Genomic DNA, 21,439 nt, shown 5'->3' on the forward strand with positions numbered 1-21,439 from the left:
GCACCTCCTCCTCCTAATTTCTACTACCATTACAACTCCTGCATCAAGTACTACTGCCAGTGTCATTGCAATGGCTCTATTTACTGAAGCTGCAAATAGTGCTGGGATTGTAATGATAATATCTATAGCAAATACTCACAATACCATTGTCTCCACAGTTACTACAAAGGCTTATAACCCAACTCCATCTACTATTAGTAGTAGCACAATGTAATTTCTGAAGTCTTCCTATAGAGCTGATACTATGACTATAGGTATTATTGCTAACACTAGTACTACTGCCTGTAACTCTTCCCACTCCAACACCAACAGATATCACTACTACAACTTGTTTTACCATCATTTTTACTACTATTACTACTGCATCTAGTACTGCTGCTGCTGATACTGGAGCATCTCTATTCACAAGAACTACTACTATAACACTATTTTCTACAAATATTTCAATGTACTTTCCTACTTCTATTACATGTACAACTCCTGATGTATTTACTATTATGATGGCTACACTGAACACAACCTCCATCAATATTCCTGAGGCCCTAAACGCATACTCCTCTGATATTGCTACTTCTATCATAGTGTGGGCGACAGACACTACTGCGATGACTAGTTCTAGTGACTATTACTTTTTGCAGGGTTGGAACTGAAGTTTGTGTTAGTATAACTACTATCATTACTATTAGTTTTACCTCTAATGCCAGTAGTTCACACCTACTGTAGTTCTAATACTATTATTCTACTATTATAGCCACAAAGGAAATTCAACGGAAACTACTATCATTGCTAGTATTGCTATATTTACAACTTCAGTCTAGCCACCTCTTACTGTAGTATTGTTCCCACAGATGCACAGCTGCTCTGCTTTACTCACTGTTAGTGCTCATCCCTACAGGGATCCTTTCATTGCCTACCACTTGTCCCAGCAAGACAGGGTCAAAGGGCAGTGGCTCTTAGCGATCACAGCCAAGAGAGGGTGGACTTGGAAAACAACAAGACTGTGATGCGTTAGTTTGGCTCCCTGGGGTTGGTGTTTAAAAGGAGTGTGATCACCTCGGTATAACTGGATGAACTCATGTTTGTTCCTAGGAATGAGTTTTTTACTGTCTCCTGAAAGGAGGAAATCTAATCCAGATACAATAAACATTACAGCAGCGATCTGTGTGTGTGGGGTGGGGGAGAGGCGGAGCTGCTGATATGTGATGATCATGTTTCAATCCAAACGGCGTGAGAGTCCATTATGGCCGACTGCAGAGGATGTGGGGTTAAATGGAGGAGGAGGAGGAGGAGGAGGAGGAGGAGGACCGACCCGCTGACAGCTGGTACCAGTGATTAGACCGTGTAGTGATGCAGGGAAGCATCAAAGCTCTTTAGGGAGAATCCCTAACAGGGAGGGAGACAAGGACACACACATACACACACACACACACACACACGGCAAATCCTGATACACACTTATTGGTAGCTAAAACTGCCTTTACTGACCACGCAGGTCCGAGCGCACACGGACCATCTGTCATTGTCAGATGCATCACTGACCGATGGATTATCAGCAGCTCCACCAGAGGACACACACACACACACACACAGACTCTACTGTAGATATACACAGTTACTCGATGTAACCTGGTGACATATGAGCAGTCAGATTAGATTCACTGTGGAAATAGGCAACTTTTCAACTGTGAGTCAGTTCACAATAGTCGCTCAAGTTTTTCTCTCCTGAACTTAGATCAAGGTTTAACAAAGCAGCAACTGAAGAAATGGCCAAATGCACCAGTGTGTGCAAACAGTAAAACAGGTGAATCTAGACACACAGAGACGCACGCACAGACTCTGGATTACAGTTAATCCAGGAACTGAGGAAGATGGGGGTTGGGGTGTATTTTTAGGCCTTTATATCAGACGCAGATCATCATTGTCCAGACTAACTGGATTTTAGTTCAGCAGTTAATTATCTTGTCTGCTTATCTTAAGGTGTTTTTCAAGTTAATTTGAAACACAATATGGGTGTTTTTTGGGTTCAGACATAATTCCAAGAGTTTTGTTGCTCGAGTAAATAACATGATTCACAAGATAAATTGAGTATGATAATGTTAAAGTGCTTATGTAAGATGTGTTTTTAAGATTTTAGCAGACAATGAGTCTTTGAGCAGGGGCAGCGTGGCAGCTTCCCACCAAGAGGGTTGTGGGTTCAACTCCAGTTTGAGACCATTTGGGTATGTGAAGAACCTGGGGATTTTACAGTATGCTCTCCCTGTGCATCTTTTTTCTTGGCACTCTGATTTCCTCCTACAGTCCAAAATCATAGAAGAGATGTCTTTTATCAAGAGTAAATGCTTAGGAAGAATAATATATGTAATATTAGTGACTAAACTTTGTCTTAAGATGGAAAGTTGCAAAAAGGAGTGTCATTGAAAAGAGTGTCATTGTTAGAGGAAAATGTATTCACAGTGTTGTTATTAATAATAATAATGCTACTATGCTTTACCAGATTCCCATGTCATACGACGGAGCTGGAGACAACCTTTTACATATTGTGTGTTCACTGGATTCTTTCTCAAAATTTGTTTGAGTTTTCTATTCTGTTCTGTTTTTTGGGGGGAGATGATATTGCTAACTCTCGCATGTTTGTATGTGCCAGCTTTCCTTCCATGTTTTTCTCACTATAATGTTGTATATCACTACTGGGTGGTGCAGGCAGTGACCCTAAAAGTGGCTAGTTGATCAACATTGTTCCACCCCCCAAAAAAACATGTTGCTAATAGGCAGAAATGTGAACTCCAAATATGTGGATAAGAGGACTTAGGGGGTTAAAATAAAAGACAAAAAAAATCAAATTCTATTTTAATAATAAGATAATAAGAATGACAATAAAAAAATGCTTACTAAAAACCCAGTGCCCGCAATTGTGATTACTAATATAAACATATAAGTTAACTTTACTATGATTTGCATTTTGTTTTAGTCAGAACACATCACTAAAATGTATTCGCAAACCAAAATGGACAAACAACTTTTGGGGTCTGGCTCCCCCTAGTGGGAGAAAGAACAAATGACACGCGCCTTTATTTGACATATTTATATTGTTTTAGTTTTCATCTATCGAAAAAAGTGAAAAAGCATTTGTTGAAGGGGTGGTCAGTGCATTTAGAAGGTTCACTACAGTACAGTATGTGTGAGGTAAATGACACGACTATTCATTGGCATCAATACATAGAAACGTGCAATCACATCAAGAAGTCAACTGTACACTTCATTTCGACTATATGTTTAAATGATGGACGGTGGCAACATGAAATCGTCGAGTCATATTCAAGTACAAGCTAGGTCGTTGCCGAAGTGGAACAGGTGAGGGCGCTATTTCTCTGCGTGCTGGAGGAAGACGTCCACTTTCCAACAGGAAGCTGATGTTAGTACCTGTTGAAGACCAGCGTGTTAGACGGCGATCGAGCGCTGGATGGGCTTGTCTCACCTGTAGTAGTTTGGTTTAAAGGGACCGTGTTTGCTGATGCCCAGATACTTGGCCTGCTCGTCCGTCAGTTCCGTCAGGTGAGCGTCAAACGCAGGCAGGTGGAGACTGGCCACATACTCGTCTGTGAGAGAAGTTTCAGTTTCATGGAAGTTTCAGTTTCATTCCCTCACATGTCGGGAAATGTCACTAACCCATCTTCTTTGGCAGAAGGTAGACGTCCTGTTTGTAACGTCCCTCCGGAGAGTTGTACAGTTCTATCAGAGCCAGCGCCTGTGAAACGCAAGAAAGAGGTGATGAGAGCTCAAGTGAGAGGTGGGTTCAGGGCTGAGATACAAACCTGGGTGGTCGCTGTGATGGAGAGGACAAAGGAGGGCACAGTGGAGCAGCTCAGGTTGAGAAGACGCCCCTAAGTGCAAATGTATTCTACAGTCAGTGACAACACCGCAAACATATGACAGCAAGGGAGATCTTCATCATTACCTCCGCCAACAGAACTATTCTCCTCCCATCAGGCCATATCACATGATCCACCTGGGGGCGCACCCGCTCCCACTTCAGCTCTGGGGTCCTCAAACTAGCCTGGAAACACATGTCTTCATGGAAACGCTTTCAACACAACGACACACAAAGCTCACTTCATCGCACCAAGTCTATCTCAGTGTTGGAGTGTCCCATGTTGCAGACGATGCAGCCGTTCTTCATCCGGTCCAGATGTTCTCGTACCACCACGTTTTTGTTACCTGCAGAGGAGCAGAGGCTGCTTCACATGCCACACATGGAATAACCTCCAATATGAAGGTCGGCGGGGTCACCTGTGCATGTGATCACCACGTCCACCTGGCGCACCACCTCACTCAGTTTGATCACTCTGAAGCCATCCATACTGAAACCAGTTGAGAGTTTCAACTCTGCTTTATACGTCAGTTATGTTGTGAAAAATACGTTTATTTTTATGTACCAGGCTTGTAGGGCGCAGATGGGGTCTGCCTCTGTCACGTAAACAATGGCCCCCAACGCTTTCAACGCTGCACAACATCCTTTACCGACCTGCAGTGGAGAGGAGAGGCTTTTTACAAGTAAAATGGAGAGTGAAATTGAACCTTTATTAATGTTTTTACCTTATATACACTTAGATATAAGCCTGTTTTTTATTACCTATAATTCTAAACATAATCCAGTCATTTTCAACTTTGTAATTCAACACTGCTGTTATTGTTAGTGACTATGTTACTAGGTTTCAACAAGATGGTTCCCTCCTTAAAAATAAAGTTGGTTAAAGTGACATTAACGTACATGCTATAGCTGTTGTTGTGGTAAACATGGAAGCAGGAGAACATAAAAAGAACCAGGTTGTGTTGTGTAAAGAGGCACTGACCTCACCGTAGCCGCACACTGACACCTGCTTCCCACCAAACATGACATCAGTTGTTCTCTTCAAGCTGAAGGACGAGAGCCGGTGGTTACTCAGAAGTCTATTCGTGTCTCTTCTGAACTCACAGCTTACCCGTCCAGTATTGACTCCTTGCAGCAGTAGAGGTTGTCGAACTTTTGCTTGGTCACTGAGTCGTTGACGTTCATGGCGGGAACACACAGCCGGCTGGCTTTTGACAGCTGGTATAATCTTAAAAGAGGGTCATGATCATTTAGTCCTTAAAGTTTTTGATCTCGGGGCCCACCTTTCCCAGAACAAATGGACCCGGGGCCCATTCAATATAACTGATTCATTAGTCTTGGTTTCATTTGTGGTCAATAACCATATTTAATCAACTTACACGTAAATAAACCAAAACCTTGTGAAATGACATGAAACCATGAGATCAGCAAAGATATAGACAACCAACCAGCAGCAGAACCCGGTGCAAGTCATATTCATCAAATTTACTGAAGAAAAAAAGGAAAAAATACACTTGATGCAAACTGTTTAGAAAATTGGAAAAACTGAATACAATTCTGAGTAAAATAATTATAATAAAACCATGTCTAAATATCATAAAATAAAAATAAAACATTTTATTTACACACCTAAGAAGATATGAGTGAAGTGTAAATAGAAGTATTACCATTTCAAAACTGCTTCAGTATGTGCTTTCATGAACAGTTTTTACTGTTGGCTGCGCCATCACTTTCTTCATCATCTTTTTTTTCAAAAACTTCTCCATAGTTGTTAACTATGACAGATTTGCAGCTGTCTAGTCAATTCAGTGACACACTACTGCCACCAAATCGTGGCTAATGTATTAAAACTGAGTGTCTCACGTCCCAAAGGTGTAAAACAAAAAACTTTAAGGAGCCCTCTAGGGGGTGCTCTGGCCCTATGGTTAAGAATCACTGATTTAGACCAACCATCCGACAGATGTTTTTGTGAGAGACTCACCTATAAACTCCGGTGACGCTTTCCTCCACGATCCCCTTGATCTTCTTGAACGTATCTGGGTATTTCTTGTAGATCCAGTGGGTCAGATCTCCACCGTCATCGAGGATCTTGAGTCACAGAGAGAGAACGGTCATGAATGCGCTTACCAACAACGTCCCAGCCTCATCCATCGAAAGTGTCACTGTACCATGTTGGGTTGCCAAGCCTCGGCACCGACGCATCGATCAATGCACCACCAGAAGTCGTCCTCCGACTCTCCCCTCCACGCGAACACTGAGATACCTGAGGATGTGTTCAGGTGGAGGTCAGAGGAGACCCATACACTGACGGGAGTGGGGAGGGGAAAGGGTTCGCCAAACCTGCTTCTGCCAAAGCTGCAGCCACTGTGTTCTGAGTGGAGAAGATGTTGCAAGCTGCCCAACGACATCGTGCCCCCAACACAGACAGAGTCTCGATCAGAACCTGAAACACCAGCAGTCACCCTCAATGGATGTGTATTGGGTTTACGTGGGACTCTCCAAGGGACAACTCAGCTCCCCACAGTTTGAGCTCTCTGTCACCAGCCAAAGCATGTGACCACAGGTGAGGATAGCAATGCAGAATAACATATGGGTTAAGACGAACCCATTGGTTCCTGATTGTCTGTTGTGACCAGCAAACAAACACTGTGCCTTTCATTCCCCTTTGAATCTTCACTTTCTTGTGTCTGTAAACGTGTTTATATATATATATATATATATATATATATATAGGGTTTCCACTACTCTGAATGTACTTGAAATTCTTATACAAATATTTTCAAGACATTAAAAGAGCTTTAGTTTAAATAAGGTTATTTAAAAACTTGAATATAGACACCATCGTGATTTATTGTGCTATTGTCAAACTGATGCAAAATAAACAATATTTTGTTGTTTAAATGTATGTGTGGGTCCATCATTTGATTCAGTAATATACCAAATTCATTCAAATTGAAAACTGTGGCAAATATTCTTACACGACTAAACAGCGATTAATTGAGATGAATTAATCACAAATTCTTTTTAAATCAAATCCCACCCCGAGTACATACATACATATATTATGATCATTAGATATATGTATATAATTTAAACAAATTAAGTAATGATATATATATAATCATTCTGAAGTGGCAACATTGGAACATAGGTGATCCGGCGCTGTGCCTACCGCCGTCTGGGCAGTGATGTGGGTGCAGCCCACCACATTGGCTCCAGCGAGGGGCTTCTCTCCTCCTGCTCTCTTCCTCAGAACCATCAAAGCCGGCATTTCTAAATGGCACACGGACAAACGTCACTTTGTTTTCCCCTCAGAAACCGACATTGACTTCTCGCACCTTGCTCTGCGATTTGTATCTCCCGCCGTCCAAACACGGCCTGCCCAATGTTCTTGATGCAGAAGTCAGAGAGGCCTCGGGTGTTCTTCTGAAGCTTCTCTCGGGGCGAGGACTCGTCCTCTGAGCTCTCGCTGCACACTTCATCGAACACAAATGAGTCTGTGATTCAGGTGAAAATGTCTTGAAGTCAGTAGCATCAGTTTAATGAGCAGAACTCGCCTGAGAAAGACTAACAGCTCTGATCAGGACTGAATTAAAGAGTCTTACTCCTCAGAGGGCTTCGTGTGGAAAGAGAACACAGCGAGGCTAATCCCTGGGGCCTGCAGTTCTCATGTTGCCGGGATAAGATCTGAATCCACTCATGTATCAGTGGCATGTGAGCAGAGCATACCTGAGCTGTGGCTGTCAGTAGACGACTGGGACATGGATCGGGACATGGAACGCCGGCCGGCCTTGATGGGACGCTGGTTGAATTCCTGTTTCTGCTCAGTGTACTGGATTTGCTGTGCGTGGAAGAGAACAAATAGCTTTCACTTCGAGGCCTGGTGACAGAATAACCACCCAAAAAAATCCAGGATTCACAAGGTTGACTCTCTGTGCTCGAGCCCCACGACTCTCCTCTCACGTGTGCGACTTACCGTCCAGTGTTCCTGGTTGAAAGCTGGGCTGCTGCCACTAGAGTCCCACTTGGCCATGTTTGCTCGCAGGCTGCTCACTACGCCTCAGCTGGCTTAAGCTCCAAGTTCAGCTCCAAGAAAAAAAAGCTACAGGCTTACTGAAGGCTTATTCCCTCCTACTACAATCTCCTGCTTCTATTAAAGGCTACTTTCTCTGCTTTGGTCCTCTTTTTTTCCAGCTTTTCCACATGCATGAGCACACGCAGGCACGCCTCCAAAACGGTGCCCTCTCTGTTAAAAATATCTATTTCACTTGGGAGATTTATGTGTATCATGGATGGAAATCTCATCGCTGGGACTTTCATTTATATCCGTCATCAATGTTTACATGTCATCGCACATACCGCTTTAACTGTCAGCGTAAAAAGGGCGGTTATATAATGCCTCTCGGGGCATAATAAAATAATGTTGATGATGTCACATGATAAAAGCAGGCGGAACTGAAAATTCATATTTTGGACGCTGTAATAACCTCAATATATTCACTTGGCTGGCAAAGAAAAAGTAGGTCATGATGACATTTAAAGCCAAGATGATGTCCTGATGTTAATGAGCTCCGGATTAAATGCTGAAATCTAAAACAGTATCAAGCTATTTAAAGATGCAGTCCATAGTTTATACGGTCAGGCGGAGTAAATAACAAGAACACGACCACGGGCGAGCCACACGAGCTGTGAGTGAATAGAAAAATATATATTCAATTTGACGTAAAATGAGTTGAGTAATAGCTTTGGTGTTGACTTCTTCATAGTTGATCTGGAATGATCTGGAATGCAAGCTAGGAGTCAACCTGCCTCCACTTTTCACCTTGCTGGGTTCACTAGTTGCCAAAAGTCTGTCTATTATTGTGCTTCATAAAGCTTGTGTATTGCTGATACTCACCGCAACATCCTGCTTATCATACCCTTCACCATGGCCTGATCCCATCTTTTCTCATCATTACTTTTTTCTATGAGACATGTGAAGTTTCTTATCAAAATCATAACTTATTCTCCCCTTCATATTTTGGTCAAAAACTGTCTGCTGACATCATGCTAGTCCAGTGTTTTTCAACCTTTTTCATTGAAAAAAATCCAGAGGAACACCACCAAAGGAACCTCGGCCAAAGTGCACTTGTGCTTAAAGTCCTATAAAAAATCCCTATTCATTTGCGAAAAACTGAAGCTACTGACACTGGGTTGTTATTTTGCCATGATATTTGCAGAAACAAATTGCAGAAAATATATTTGTTTCAAATGTGTCCAGAAAGGGGTGGGCAATGTGGCAAAATATATCACGCTTTATTTATTTATTTACCAAATTTCAGTAACTGTTTAAATTTTATCACTTCTCTGTTGCATGATTTTACTGTAGTTTTGCGTTTCCAGACAAATCCTTGGCATTCTTAGCCTGAACTTGCTTCATAACAACAATTATTCTGTCTCTCTTCACATTTTGGAGCACATTTATTTTGTTGTGTATTTAGTTTTTCACCAACTTTTAAACCACAAAGCAAACTTTTACAGTCCATGTGATCTCCTCACCTTCATCAACACATTCTAATTGGCATGATTTAATGGTATCACATCGCCCACCTCAATCTCCGGACACATGAGGTGAAACTGGATCATTTTCCCACCGCACACCTGACAGTCTCCGACACCCCGGTTAAGAAAAAATGCTGTGCTAGGAGGGTATAGAGTTTAATTTGTTCAGTCTGCTTGTGTTACACCCAGCAATGAATTAGAGTAAACAAAGCTATTGTTCAGATTAAACACATAGTCACTGTTCATAGGTAATAGTTTATGACGTGGTAGTTTCATGTTTAACTTCGTTCATCATGGAACTGGAACCGATCACAGAATTAAAGCCTTTTACAAACAGCTCACTTTCGATGGTGCTGTCGCTGAAATGCCTGGTGTGAATACATTTTCTACCCTCTAAGTTAAGACTAAGTTTAATTATTAACACAATAAGACATTTAGTTGTGACCAGAAGCCACAGTTAACTGTGAAACTTAGACCAAGATGGACCAGGACAATGCTCTTATTTTGGTCTTATTTAGACATCATTGCCTTGTGTTTGATTCAAGCGCAGAGAAACGCACAGCACGCAACAGAAGATGAAATAAATATTAAACATGAATCACATTTCTCCAAAGCAGAAGCAGCACTACCTTGATGCAGATGGACTGAATGGCGTCCTGGTCCTTGGTTTTACTCATATTGATTAGCCTGTAAACTTTCTTCATGCTGGTGACTCAAACTCTCAGTGACCTGAGTGTGAAGCCTGCAGGCGGAGGATCTCAGAGTTCACACTGTGACGCTCTGTGACACGGCAGGTCCAGGTGACAGGTGGAGGGAGTGAAAGCTCAATAGAGTCTTTGTCACACTTTCACACTGAGAAAATAGCCTGATGAGATTTTCAATACGAAGAATGAGCCAAGTCATATGAGGCCAAACACGGCACAGCTTCAGGGTTCTTCCTGAATGGAGATTACATAAATGTACATGCATGGCTATACATTTATAAAAGGTCCATGTGAAGGGGGCGGATACAACAGAAAAGAGTGGTCATGTAGCGACGGAGTCATGTGAAAAATTGTATCTTTTGGACCTGGATGTAAGACAAACCACCAAATGGTAAAAATAGCTAAGACGTACGGCATATATTCTGTGTCTCAGTAAAATTATTAAGGTTAAACTTTCATTGTCAACCCTCTGTTTGATAGTATTATGGAGTTTAAAATGAACCAATTCAATGACAATAGTAAAAGCGGACCTTCTCTTCTGAGGAGGACTCAGGTTTGAGTGATAAGTGTGGTCAAACATTCAGTGATCTGAAATCATTGACAGCCTGAGTAAATGCAGATCCACGTCTCTGACATCTTAACCATACGTCTGCAGGTCGTAGGTGTTTGCTCACCATGTCGGTCTTCTGAGCTTCTGGCACAGACGCGCATGTCCCATTCTTGGACGCTTCCGTCTCCTCTTTATCCTTGCTGTGAGAAGTCCTTCTGCTCTCTGCTGCCTTCAGCATCTGCAGCAAATTTGGGCTGGATTTGGCAGTCTGGGCTCGGCTCAGACAAGAGGAGTCCTGCCCTCGGTCCTCATCCTCAACATTGGGATCTGGCCACTCTTCAGGGAGCGACAGCTTCCCCCAGGAAGCGCTCGTCTGCTCCATGTCCCCTGCCGCCGTCAAAGTGAACGAAAGTCCCAGCAATAACCTTCCCACATCCATTTGACATGTGCCCTTGTTTATTCTAAACAGAAGTGAATATAAAGTAGATAAAAGGTGGAGTGTGTGCAGGGTAAACAATGAGGGGAGCGACAAGATGAGAATGGGACTTGCGTTAATGATCTGTCCTCAGGTATGTGGACCTAACCTAAACAATAAACAGTAACAAACCCTTTAGCAAAAACAAACAAGTGCAGGTGGTTGTTGACCTACAAACAGCCATGGATGTCCTGAAACAAGATTTAATCTTTCCGCCATGACGTGGCGTCACCTTCAACCACTAGCCTGTATGCTACCGGTATTTTTATTTATTTATTTAACTCAAGCTTTCTTTATCGAATATTCAACAAAGCTCACCACAATTGTGTGGAGCGTTTTTTCCACAATAACAAACAAGTTAAGCATGAAATATATAAAATTATATAATTAAATAGATAACAAAAACAAATAAAAAATAATAATAATACACATAAAAATATGCCAGAATACAAGTGTTTGTGTCCATCTCTCCAACAAATAGTAGAACCGTCTGCCATATCTTTGTGTGTTTAGAAAATGTACCCATAGTTGTGTATTTTCTCTAATGTTAAATGTTCCATGACATTTCTCAGACATTGTTTGAAAGTTGGGGGGTGGGGATCTTTCCATTTTGACAAAGTAAGATGTCTTGCCAATAAAGTAGAAAACTTAACAACAATTATACTTGGTTTGTTAATATGTTTTCTTGCTTGTGGCCAGACACCAAAACACAGCTGTCATGACTGACAGTCTGATCTCTGTTCCTTTGACAGAAATGCAAAAATTGGCTGCCAGAGCTGCTCTAAGCGTCGGCAGGAGCAAAACGTGAAATAACGCGGCTTTTCAGCTTTTCATCGATTGTGGGGTACAATTGTAAAGAGAATTACAGAGAATCTTTTAATGTGGTGTTTTAAAAATTACTTTTGAGGTACTTCAAATGTAGCAACCTTCGTGTTCCGTCAGGTGAGTCTTCACATGTCGAGCGTGTGAATATCAGTGATCCTTCGTGTTTGGATCTAGTAAACCATAAACACAGCATGAGGGTTTCAATGAGATCAGAGTCGAGTGGGCTGGAGATATCAGGTAATGCTGGCCAGGATCTAGAGTGAAAGTAAAAGAATTTGGTTTTATATTACATCCCTCCAATCATGTTAGTTGGTATAGAAATATAAAAATAGAATAAACAAAACTCATCTGTCTGGAAATAGCCCTTGAGCAGTATGTTTGAAGACAGCCAAACTAGCTGGTTGAAAAGAGTTTATTAATCCAGTTGACCTGCCATTAATGTTAGCACGCTTTTGCTTGTTTATTATTAAACTTGCATATATATAATGAATGATTTTATGAAACCTAAAACATGAAGCCTGTGTTGGAATTCGAGGGAGGGAGTGACAAAGAATTTGTCATCGAATAAAGATGTCATTGAAGTCCTTTTAATTTAATATTGCACTTGTCAGGAATATAGCCTTTTTTTCTGTCTGCAGGAGGTGAGACAGCTCTGTGACGGGAATATACCTGGTGTCCACTAGAGGACGCAATTGTCCGACGTCCTCCAATGGATTTTTCCACCGAGTCCACTGAGAAAATATATAAATATTGAAACACATAACACGAACTTTCACAGGAAAATATCAAGACCCTTATTGTTGGAGATATATTTTATTTTCTGTTAATAAAGAATACATGAAGAGATTATTGGTGAATATCACATTTCTGCCACTGCGTCTTCCCATTGAGACAATATTTCATAAACGGGGACAAAAACACAGACTTCTACATTGCATACTTTCATCATGGACATCAGAAAATCTTGGTAATAGATTCTACAGAACATTTTAAGAGGGCAAAGATCACAACAAGTTTAAGCACTAGATCACAATAAGTTTTTATATTGTTCATTTCACAAAGAAATATATTTACATCAGTTTTACTGTCGTTGTTTTAAAGATATACCGCATGTGCAGTGGGAGTGGGCTGTGTTTCACCGCGCGGAGCGTATGTTCTTGTACTGGCACAGGAGCAGATGTTTGAAGGTGTTTTTAAAAGTAGTGTTGCAGAGAGCGTAGCAGGCCGGGTTGATGGTGCTGTTGATGTAGCAGAGCCAGTAGCCGATGGTCCAAAGTGTGTTTGGAATGCACTCGGAGCAGAAGGTGTTGATCAGGACCATCACATTGTATGGAGTCCATGTGACCACGAAGGCAACCAGGATGGCCATGATGGTGCGTGTTACTTTCTTCTCCCTGGAAGATGCTCCCTTCCTTTTCCACTTTGCCACTGCAGTCTGCTTCGTCACCTGTGGTGGAGACACACAAAAGGGATCGCTAACTTACAAGACCGTTTTTGCCCTAAGTCAGAGTATGATGTGGCCTTGCCTAAAGTGGTTGCTCATTGGTTTTCAGGCAGTTATTCTTACTAGGGAACATATCAGTATCTGTGTATCAAAGCTGTCTGGATGGAAGCAAGCATGAATGACAGAGCTGGCTGTAGATGAGGTTTCATTTTCCCACTGAAAATATTGAAAACATTGAAACGTTTTAAAACATTTATTTTGTGCTCAAAACTGGCAATATATTTTATTAGACTGTTGTCATTAAACCTAATAATTTCAATGTTACATATTACCTACAATACAATATTATTGTAGTTTGTAAACAAAACTAAGAATTGTATAACTTGATGATTATCAAACTTGATGTATGATGTTATGGAAACAATCTGTCATGGTGATGATCAAGTCATGCAACAAAGCAGTGTTAATATAATTTATTGAACTACTCATTCCTTCTTTCATTTTCTCAAGCATATTTCCATTCAAGAGACCAGGAGTCAACTTGGCCTCAAAAGTCTGGACGGGATCCAGACCATCACATGTGCTAATCTTAAAGCCCCGGGGCCAAATCCCACCCGCCAAGTCGTGGTGATTACGCCTATCAAAAATTCATCAGAAAAATATTGATGCTGGGAAAGAGTGTGAGGGTTTGCACTTGTGTTGTGAGTCAGTGGCAGACAGTTCAAGGTCACCACGGGGAAAGCTTTCGCTTAAATTCAAAGATTTCTGTTCGGCCTGCAACTTGAACTGTGTTGTGGGGTTCAGTTCGACACCCCTGCTCGACAGTCACAAATTAGAGTTAGCGTTTGAACTGTGGGAGGAAACCTGAGTTGCCGGAGTCAGTTGAGTCATCACATTATTTAGATCAACATCCACACCCAGAAGGGAAGTACTTTCTGTCAATGCAGAAGGAGATTTCAAGACCTAATATGTTCTAGACATGGGAAGTTGAATCTGTTCAGGGCAAACCAAGCCGTGGTTGTCAGGGCACAGATGCCAACATCTACTTCCTTTGAATGTGACTATCTGAGCAGTCAGCAGTGAGATAGCATATATCTAGGCAAGTACCCAGCCTGTCTTTGTCAGAAGGATCTATTTAAAAAAACAGAGAAGGAAGAATCAGGTCGTCCAGTTGGCGTCTGCTAACACCATGGAACTGGCATTTCTACGTAGTGGTTGGTGGAGAAGAGCAATTTACCTTGAACAAATTCTTGGAGACCAAACTTTGCCTATCAGCAGCCGAAGTAGTCGGGGATGGAGGCGAGGTCTCGTTTCTCTTCTCGTTCGATGCCTTCTGTGATGAGGCGGACAGCTCAGTGTCCTTGGAGGTTGAAGCATGGATGGTGTCTGCCAGTTCCTCCGCCTGCTCCGGATCCTTGCGGGGAGGACTTCCATTCTGCTGCTGCAGTGTTTGCTTCTGCTTGCCATTTGCCACCTCCTGCTTCTCTGCCGTGGCTCTGAGGCAGTTGTTCTCACATGGGTCGTCTTGACTGTGAGAAGGAACCTCTCCGGCACTGATCCCAGAGGACTTCCTGCTGTTCCTCCTCACACGACTGCGGCTGGCCTTGGAGATGCGCCAGTAGAGGTAGATCATGATGGCCACCGGCAGGTAAAACGCTGCAATGGCCGTCCCAAAAGTCACCACAGGGTTGGAGAAGAATTGGATGTAGCACTCTCCCGGAGGAACGGTCCTTACGCCCACGATGAACTGCCAGAACAAGATGGCCGGAGCCCAGAGGATGAAGGACAACACCCAGGCAGCTGCGATCATCAGTCCTGCCATTTTGGTGCTGCGGCGTGTCGGGTAGCTGAGCGGCTTGGTGACGCAGAAGTAGCGGTCAAAGCTAATGATGAGCAGGTTCATGACTGAGGCGTTGCTGACAACGTAGTCCACCGCCAACCAAAGGTCACACACCACTGGTCCCAGAGGCCAGTAGCCGATCACAATATAGACGGTGTACAGGTTCATGGAGCAGACGCCGATAATGAGGTCTGCACAGGCCAGGCTGAACAAGAAGTAGTTGTTGACGGTCTGCAGGTTCCTGTTTACCTTTGGAGAAGCAAAAGATTACAGGCCGTCAGATGCTAATCCATTTGTGGTCTGGTGCTTTCTCATTTCAATTGCATTAGCATAGCAGACCAGGACAACTCCAGCATCTGTATGTCGACGAAGAGGTGCGCGTTCCAATCCAGTCATAAATAATCCATACCTTTATGGAGAGCATGACCAAGATGTTCCCCACGACAGTGATCAGGCTGAGGGATCCGGCCACGATGGTGATGATGACGATCTCCACCGTGGAGTACAGGCTCCCGGATGAGAGGCCGCTTTGGCTGCTGTTGCCGTGCGATGGACTCGGATTCTCCATTTTGGCAGTTGTCCTCACAGACGCTTCAAGCTGGAGTCATAAAGATGAGTATCATTACAGTTGGAGGAGAACTTTGATCCCGTCAGCACAGTAACGGTCGCAGAGACAAACTCCGCAGTTGGGCCCGCTTTCAGAGCGAACCAGGTGAGCAAATAAAAAACTCCGGCAGCTGTGTGTTAAAATATAGAGCAGCGTCCCACATTTTCATATCAGGAAAACACATCACAGTCTGCAGGCAGCTTCCAGCTGGAAGGCAGGACATCTGTTCAGAAACGCCAGTGAAATTTTTAAATCTCTCTCTGATTCATTGTGAGGCTGGAAGGATACTGTAAAGCATCACTCTTCATTTATTCTCTTTTTTGTGTTTATAAATCAGAAACCCAAAAAATGAATCGTAACAATAACATTTTCCTTCAGATACTTCAGATATTTTAGTTTTGGAATCCAATTGTTTCATGAGAATATTGTCGGTGGAGACATTTAAATAATCTGAGCTGCAGCTTTGTCTAGAATAAACCAGTTTTATCCGCCTGTTTTGATCCTTGAGATTTTCTTTTAAAGTATATTGTTTCATTCTCTCATTGAATTACAAGTCTTAGCTTTGGGCAAGGCCCTTGTATTATCCATTCTAAGTTGCTTTGGATAAATCTGTCTGAAATGTATTCATTGTATCAGACAGCTACCTTTCTTTTAACCCCCCCACCCCTGTGTTGTGTTTATTTTTCATTATTGTTTACTACCGTCCCTTCTGCGCAAAAAATGCCATGAATATGGCATGCATTTTTTTTTGTCGAAGAAACAGAAATGTTTAAATGTTCTGTATTTTTCAAAGTGTGTGTTTTGTAGTGGCAGATTAACAAAGGCGTAATTTATTGGCTTAAAAATAAACATTATTCTGCTTACACTGACCAGAGTGGACAGACTGTTTCCTTTCACTTAACTGACCTGAAGTCTGAGCTGTGATGGACATCTGATCTGACAGTTCAGCCATCAGAATGTAAAGAGGATATAAATCCTCCAGTGACTTGGTTTGAATTTGAAGAGTTCCTAATCCGGGTGTGAGTGCTCGTTCAGTAATGTCAAGTTGTTTTCTTGAACCTGCATCATTTTTCGCTTCCTGCTCTCAGCGCTGTGTTTACTGCTTCCAAGAATGTTTTTTGTCCCTTCCTTTGGATGTGCTCTGTGACTCAGGAGAGCAGTGGTACCTCTGCAGTCCATTGAAATATCCTTTGTTCCACGTGCCGTCGCAAGTGTCAGAATAAATAGAAAATAATGAAGTGTCTTGCATTCATTCTAAAATTCCTGAAGTCATGAGGATGCTCCAGAGGGAGGCTCTTGGTCAGCTGATGCATCCTGATCAGGAAATCAATATCCAGATAGTCAGTGATGGTCCTGGTAAGACCCTGTAAGTGACTCCATTAGGCAGAGGCGATAACATCGTACTGTACCTGAGAGATGTTTCCTTCCTGCTCTTACAGCCTGATCAAACTTCATTAGAGCGTCGCTAACTCCATCACTTACTCATCAGAGACCACTTCTGCCTCTTTTCAGTCACAGATGAGAGAAAGCTGTGTGGGTGCGTGGCTGTTACGTGTGTCACTGGTTCATATTAGCCAAGTGTTTAATAACAGGGTCAAGTGTTGAAGTCCGTTGGAGTGTTTTTATGACAAGGACAGGAAGCTCTTGAAGTGAGGCTTGTGTGCTGCTGAACGTGGCTAGATTCTGCTTCGCATGTTGCCTGTTCTGTTGTTTTCCCTCAGATTATTGAATCACATTTCTGTGTCACGCTCTTAGTACCATTGTCAAATTAGTCTTGATCCGACGTACTAGTGTTGTAAGCTAATAGTTGTGTTATTAGAGAACATTTTTGTTCATATTTGTTTTGTTTGTCTGTTGAAATGCTTTGATTCTTTACATAAAATGTGACAAGAGGAAGGAAGTCTAGGCTACTTTGCATAGACTGCTGCCCCTGTGACTTGAAAAAAAAAATCTCAAATTGATTAATTTATTTCATTGGGGTTTTTTTTTTGACGATTTGAAAAACGTACGTTTTCCTTTAGCTTTCCTAACTTTTAACTTCCTTTAACCTTTAACTTATTTACATAAAACTTGAAGAGAGGAGGGAAGTTGACATTATTTTTTGTTCGGATTTTGCTGTGCTGTTACATGATGGGATTTCATTGTTTTCCTTTAAATAATGTGTACATTGTTCTCCTCAGCAGAGTCATGAGGGCAAGCTCCTGCCTCTTGAGGACACATACATTCAGCAACCACTCACATCTACCAGCCATTTGGAATCATCAACGAGCCTCTGTATACTTCTGAAGATATACATTTAATGTACAGTATATCTTCAGATGTACATTGTTAAAAAGAAGTTTTCTCTTAACCCATAGCTGCCTGGGAAGCAAACCACTTCTCCACTGTGCTTCCTGTGTCACTGCAAGCCCCTTTAAACTGATATGTAATTCAGTTGTGGGCATTCTGGAGTAGTCAATGCTCCTCATGTCATACATCCCAAATGTAATTCTTTATTGATTATGTAATCCTCCCCTCATTCCCCCCTTCGCCTTCTATCCCACCGTCTGCTATGATTGGCTCTGATGCCCAACTTTTGGTTAAGAATTAACCTTTGTATTATTGATTAACTGAAGGGGAATGTTTCAGATGGAAGGAAGCGGAGTGTGCCATTTAGCCACACACTGGTTATTGGTTCTAAACATGTGTGTGGTCGCATTAACAGGCTTTAAAGCTTTTCTTCTTCTGAAATTCCTGCAAAATCATTTGCGCATGAGTGAGTCAGACTCGGAGGCTGAATCCTAAATTTAGCTTTGACTCTCGACTCAACTAAATTTGTGGCAAATCAATGGCAAAAATGATCAATAAACAACAGTTGGGCCTTTTCTTCTTTGTGCATTTCCTAGAGGTTCATATTCTCTCAACACATTGAGCTTGGTTAGGTCTGTTAGTCATCTGACCGCATGCTTGATGACTTCTATAGTAAGTGGAAGGAGATGAAAGGGTCGTTTGTCTAACAATCCCTTCAGGTCATTCTCCTCTAGACGGGGCTGTAATAGTCCTGACCAACATCTGACGGTTCTTCTTCCGGAGCCACTTCTGTCATTTGGAGCAGTAAATAAAAAGCAAAAACATTTGAGCCGATAATTTCTCTTAGTTGGTTTTAAAAACACATTTTTTTGTAGCTTGCTCATAAAGATTGTTCACCAAATTTAATTCAGGGCTGTCAATGAATTAAATTAAATTAGGTGAATAAGCTTCATGAACAAGCTTAAAAAAAAAAAAAAATTGAAACCAACAAAGAGAAATTATATGTTCAACTGCTCCATATGACAAAAGTTGATGTTGGTTATGACTATTAATTGTGATAAAGTTTTAACCTATTGAAGGCCTAAATTTATTTCATCTTTTTTCCATTTCATTTGTTAAAATTAATTCTCCTTTTATGGACCAATTTCAGTCATATTCAGGCATTTTATGATCACATTTAAAATAAAAAATCAACAATGAATATCTTTCTTTAACAGAATTGTCATTCCCAGAACACTATTTTGGAAATCTCCGCCCCTTCTCTCAGTTGTGTCATAGATTCAGTCTACAGGTCATTCTTCATCCTGCTTACAGTACAGGGCTACTGGAGAGAGTCACACATGAGAGCAGTATTTCTTTGACAGGCACACAAACATGTGGACAATTAGACCCAGCAGATGCAACAGCTGCTCCGGTAATGCTCGTGCAGTATCTAGCAAGGTGAGCTCTGCAATAAAAAGCCGCCACAATTTACAGGCGGGTGTTTGCAAAGAGAGCAGCGCTGACATGAATCCTTCTCAGCAGACAGTACACAGCTGCCGTGGTAAAACATCTTAAATGATACGTGTCGCATTCAAAGCCTTGGCTGCGGTGATAAAAGCAGGTAGAAGTTGGTCGTGAGTTCGGTGTGCAGTGGGAAATTTCACATGAAGCCGAGCTGTGACCTCACACGGCGGTGCGATAGGTCAGAGTGAGCCGAGACACACAGGATCATAGGAGCATCACTACTGCAGGAGAGCCAACGTTAATGAGCAGCGGCGAGGAAGCGTAACTTGATTTCATCTTCAGCGACAACAGTATTTCAAGGGAAGTCTGCCTGCTAGAAATCAAATTTCCTTCTTCATCAAACATGCAAACCAGGCAGGGATTCCTTGGGAGCAGGGAGGCTGGGGAATCCAGACGTGGGCTGGGATGCTGGCTGAGAGCTCCGGACATGAACAGCCTGCAGGGTGCAATAAAACCTATGGAAAAAACTTTGGTTGTAAACTGATACTTCAGGTGCCTGGATGGGTTTCAGTCAATATTTCAATAAGTCAATGCTGGAATCCTGGATGTGTCTCCTTGACATGTCTGAGGGTCCCACTGTGGGATCCTATGACCCCCCTCGCACCCACCCCACTACACACACACACCATATTGATGTACATTTAGTTAAAAAAAAAAACGTAGTTAAAAATTAAGTAAAAAAAATCAGGGTGTTCTTCTTACCTTGTCCTACAAAGATGAGCAGCGGTTTTAGTCTCCATGATATTCTCACCTCTGGAGCAGAGTGAAGCAGAAAGTAGCAGGATGATGCTCCTCCTCTGACAAGAACCAGTCAGTGAGCGGGTCTGCGTCTGCATGTGTTGTAGAGCCTGACAGACAGAGGTAGGAGGGGTTGTGTGTTGTGTCCCTCAAGGTAGAGCCTCCAATTTGAATAAAGGAGAGACAAGACCGAGATTCAGGAAGAAAGGTTAGCTTCAGCACCATGGAGAGCACTGGCCTCCTCCGGGCGTCCAGACGCTTGAAAGGCTGCGTCACAAGGCGGAACGTTAAAACTATTACAAGGAGAACAAAACAGAATGTGTGGCTCTGAAAACGCACTGGCTGCAGGATGTTAACCTTTAAGACCAGGTCGACCTTTTAACCAACTGGCGATGCAGTCCGCCCCAGTTGGTGGATGACCTTACTTTGATGGAATTACTAGAAAGAAGAATGGTGCGTCGTCTGAAAGCGATATTGAAAATGAAACGAGAAGCGTGCCGTCAAGCAGGCGCATGATCCAATATGAGACAATATGAGATGATTTATGATGCTTGTCTCCTCAGGACTTGTAGCTCACTGATCACATCAACGGTGGTCGGATAATTGATTTGCTGGGAAGTGTAGTTGAACTAGAGGAGACATCTAGCGTTCTGCGCTAATCTGATAAAGGCGTAATTTTAGCTCTTTTGTGAAAACTGAAAAAATCTACCGTTCACCCCGAGGTCATGAGAGCGGCATCTATTTTTCAGCCACACAAATCGATATCAGACAGTGACTTCCCAACCGTAGCAGCATGGTGTCTTGAATATCTTGTCTCATTATGGCTTCCGGGAGTGAGAACAGTGGTGTCAGAAACAAATGCTGAACTCGGAGGTTTACTATGAATTCGGTAAGTCTGCAGAGGTCATTGCGACTATAGTCCCATCCATTCATACTGCTGCACCTGCTGCTTTGGAGGTGTTCTCCGGCTGCAGTGGGAAACACAGACTGGGTCATGGAAGGCAAGTTCTGCTCTGCGTGGTCCGATCCAACAGGACAGATGTAGTAGCTTG

General features: G+C 42.4%; 2 protein-coding genes across 4 annotated transcripts; both read right to left on the minus strand.

Annotated features, from left to right (window-relative positions):
• Positions 1-2,963: 2,963 nt before the first annotated feature.
• Positions 2,964-11,047, minus strand: LOC128770769 (S-adenosylhomocysteine hydrolase-like protein 1). Of its 3 annotated transcripts, none has more exons than XM_053885615.1 (17): positions 10,788-11,047; positions 7,598-7,709; positions 7,207-7,344; positions 7,041-7,141; positions 6,209-6,311; positions 6,037-6,131; positions 5,850-5,956; positions 4,980-5,096; positions 4,851-4,914; positions 4,434-4,522; positions 4,288-4,358; positions 4,121-4,215; positions 3,956-4,054; positions 3,813-3,881; positions 3,667-3,745; positions 3,476-3,596; positions 2,964-3,420 (listed from the first exon to the last, which is right to left on the minus strand). In XM_053885615.1, exons 1-17 carry the CDS (start codon positions 11,043-11,045, stop codon positions 3,414-3,416), a joined length of 1,725 nt encoding a protein of 574 aa, XP_053741590.1. In that variant the 5' UTR covers positions 11,046-11,047; the 3' UTR covers positions 2,964-3,413. The 3 variants fall into 3 exon arrangements, with proteins under 3 accessions (XP_053741590.1, XP_053741592.1, XP_053741591.1); XM_053885617.1 differs by lacking the exon at positions 10,788-11,047 and adding an exon at positions 7,845-8,077 and having other exon boundaries at positions 2,974-3,420; XM_053885616.1 differs by lacking the exon at positions 2,964-3,420 and having other exon boundaries at positions 3,472-3,596.
• Positions 11,048-12,827: 1,780 nt separating this feature from the next.
• Positions 12,828-20,469, minus strand: LOC128770771 (muscarinic acetylcholine receptor M2-like). The gene is made up of 4 exons (XM_053885618.1): positions 20,352-20,469; positions 15,657-15,845; positions 14,645-15,496; positions 12,828-13,410 (listed from the first exon to the last, which is right to left on the minus strand). The coding sequence occupies exons 2-4, from the start codon at positions 15,813-15,815 to the stop codon at positions 13,099-13,101; spliced, it is 1,323 nt and encodes a 440-aa protein (XP_053741593.1). The 5' UTR covers positions 15,816-15,845; positions 20,352-20,469; the 3' UTR covers positions 12,828-13,098.
• Positions 20,470-21,439: the final 970 nt, after the last annotated feature.

The sequence above is a fragment of the Synchiropus splendidus genome, chromosome 14 (genome assembly GCF_027744825.2).
Source record: "Synchiropus splendidus isolate RoL2022-P1 chromosome 14, RoL_Sspl_1.0, whole genome shotgun sequence".
NCBI lineage: Eukaryota > Metazoa > Chordata > Actinopteri > Syngnathiformes > Callionymidae > Synchiropus > Synchiropus splendidus.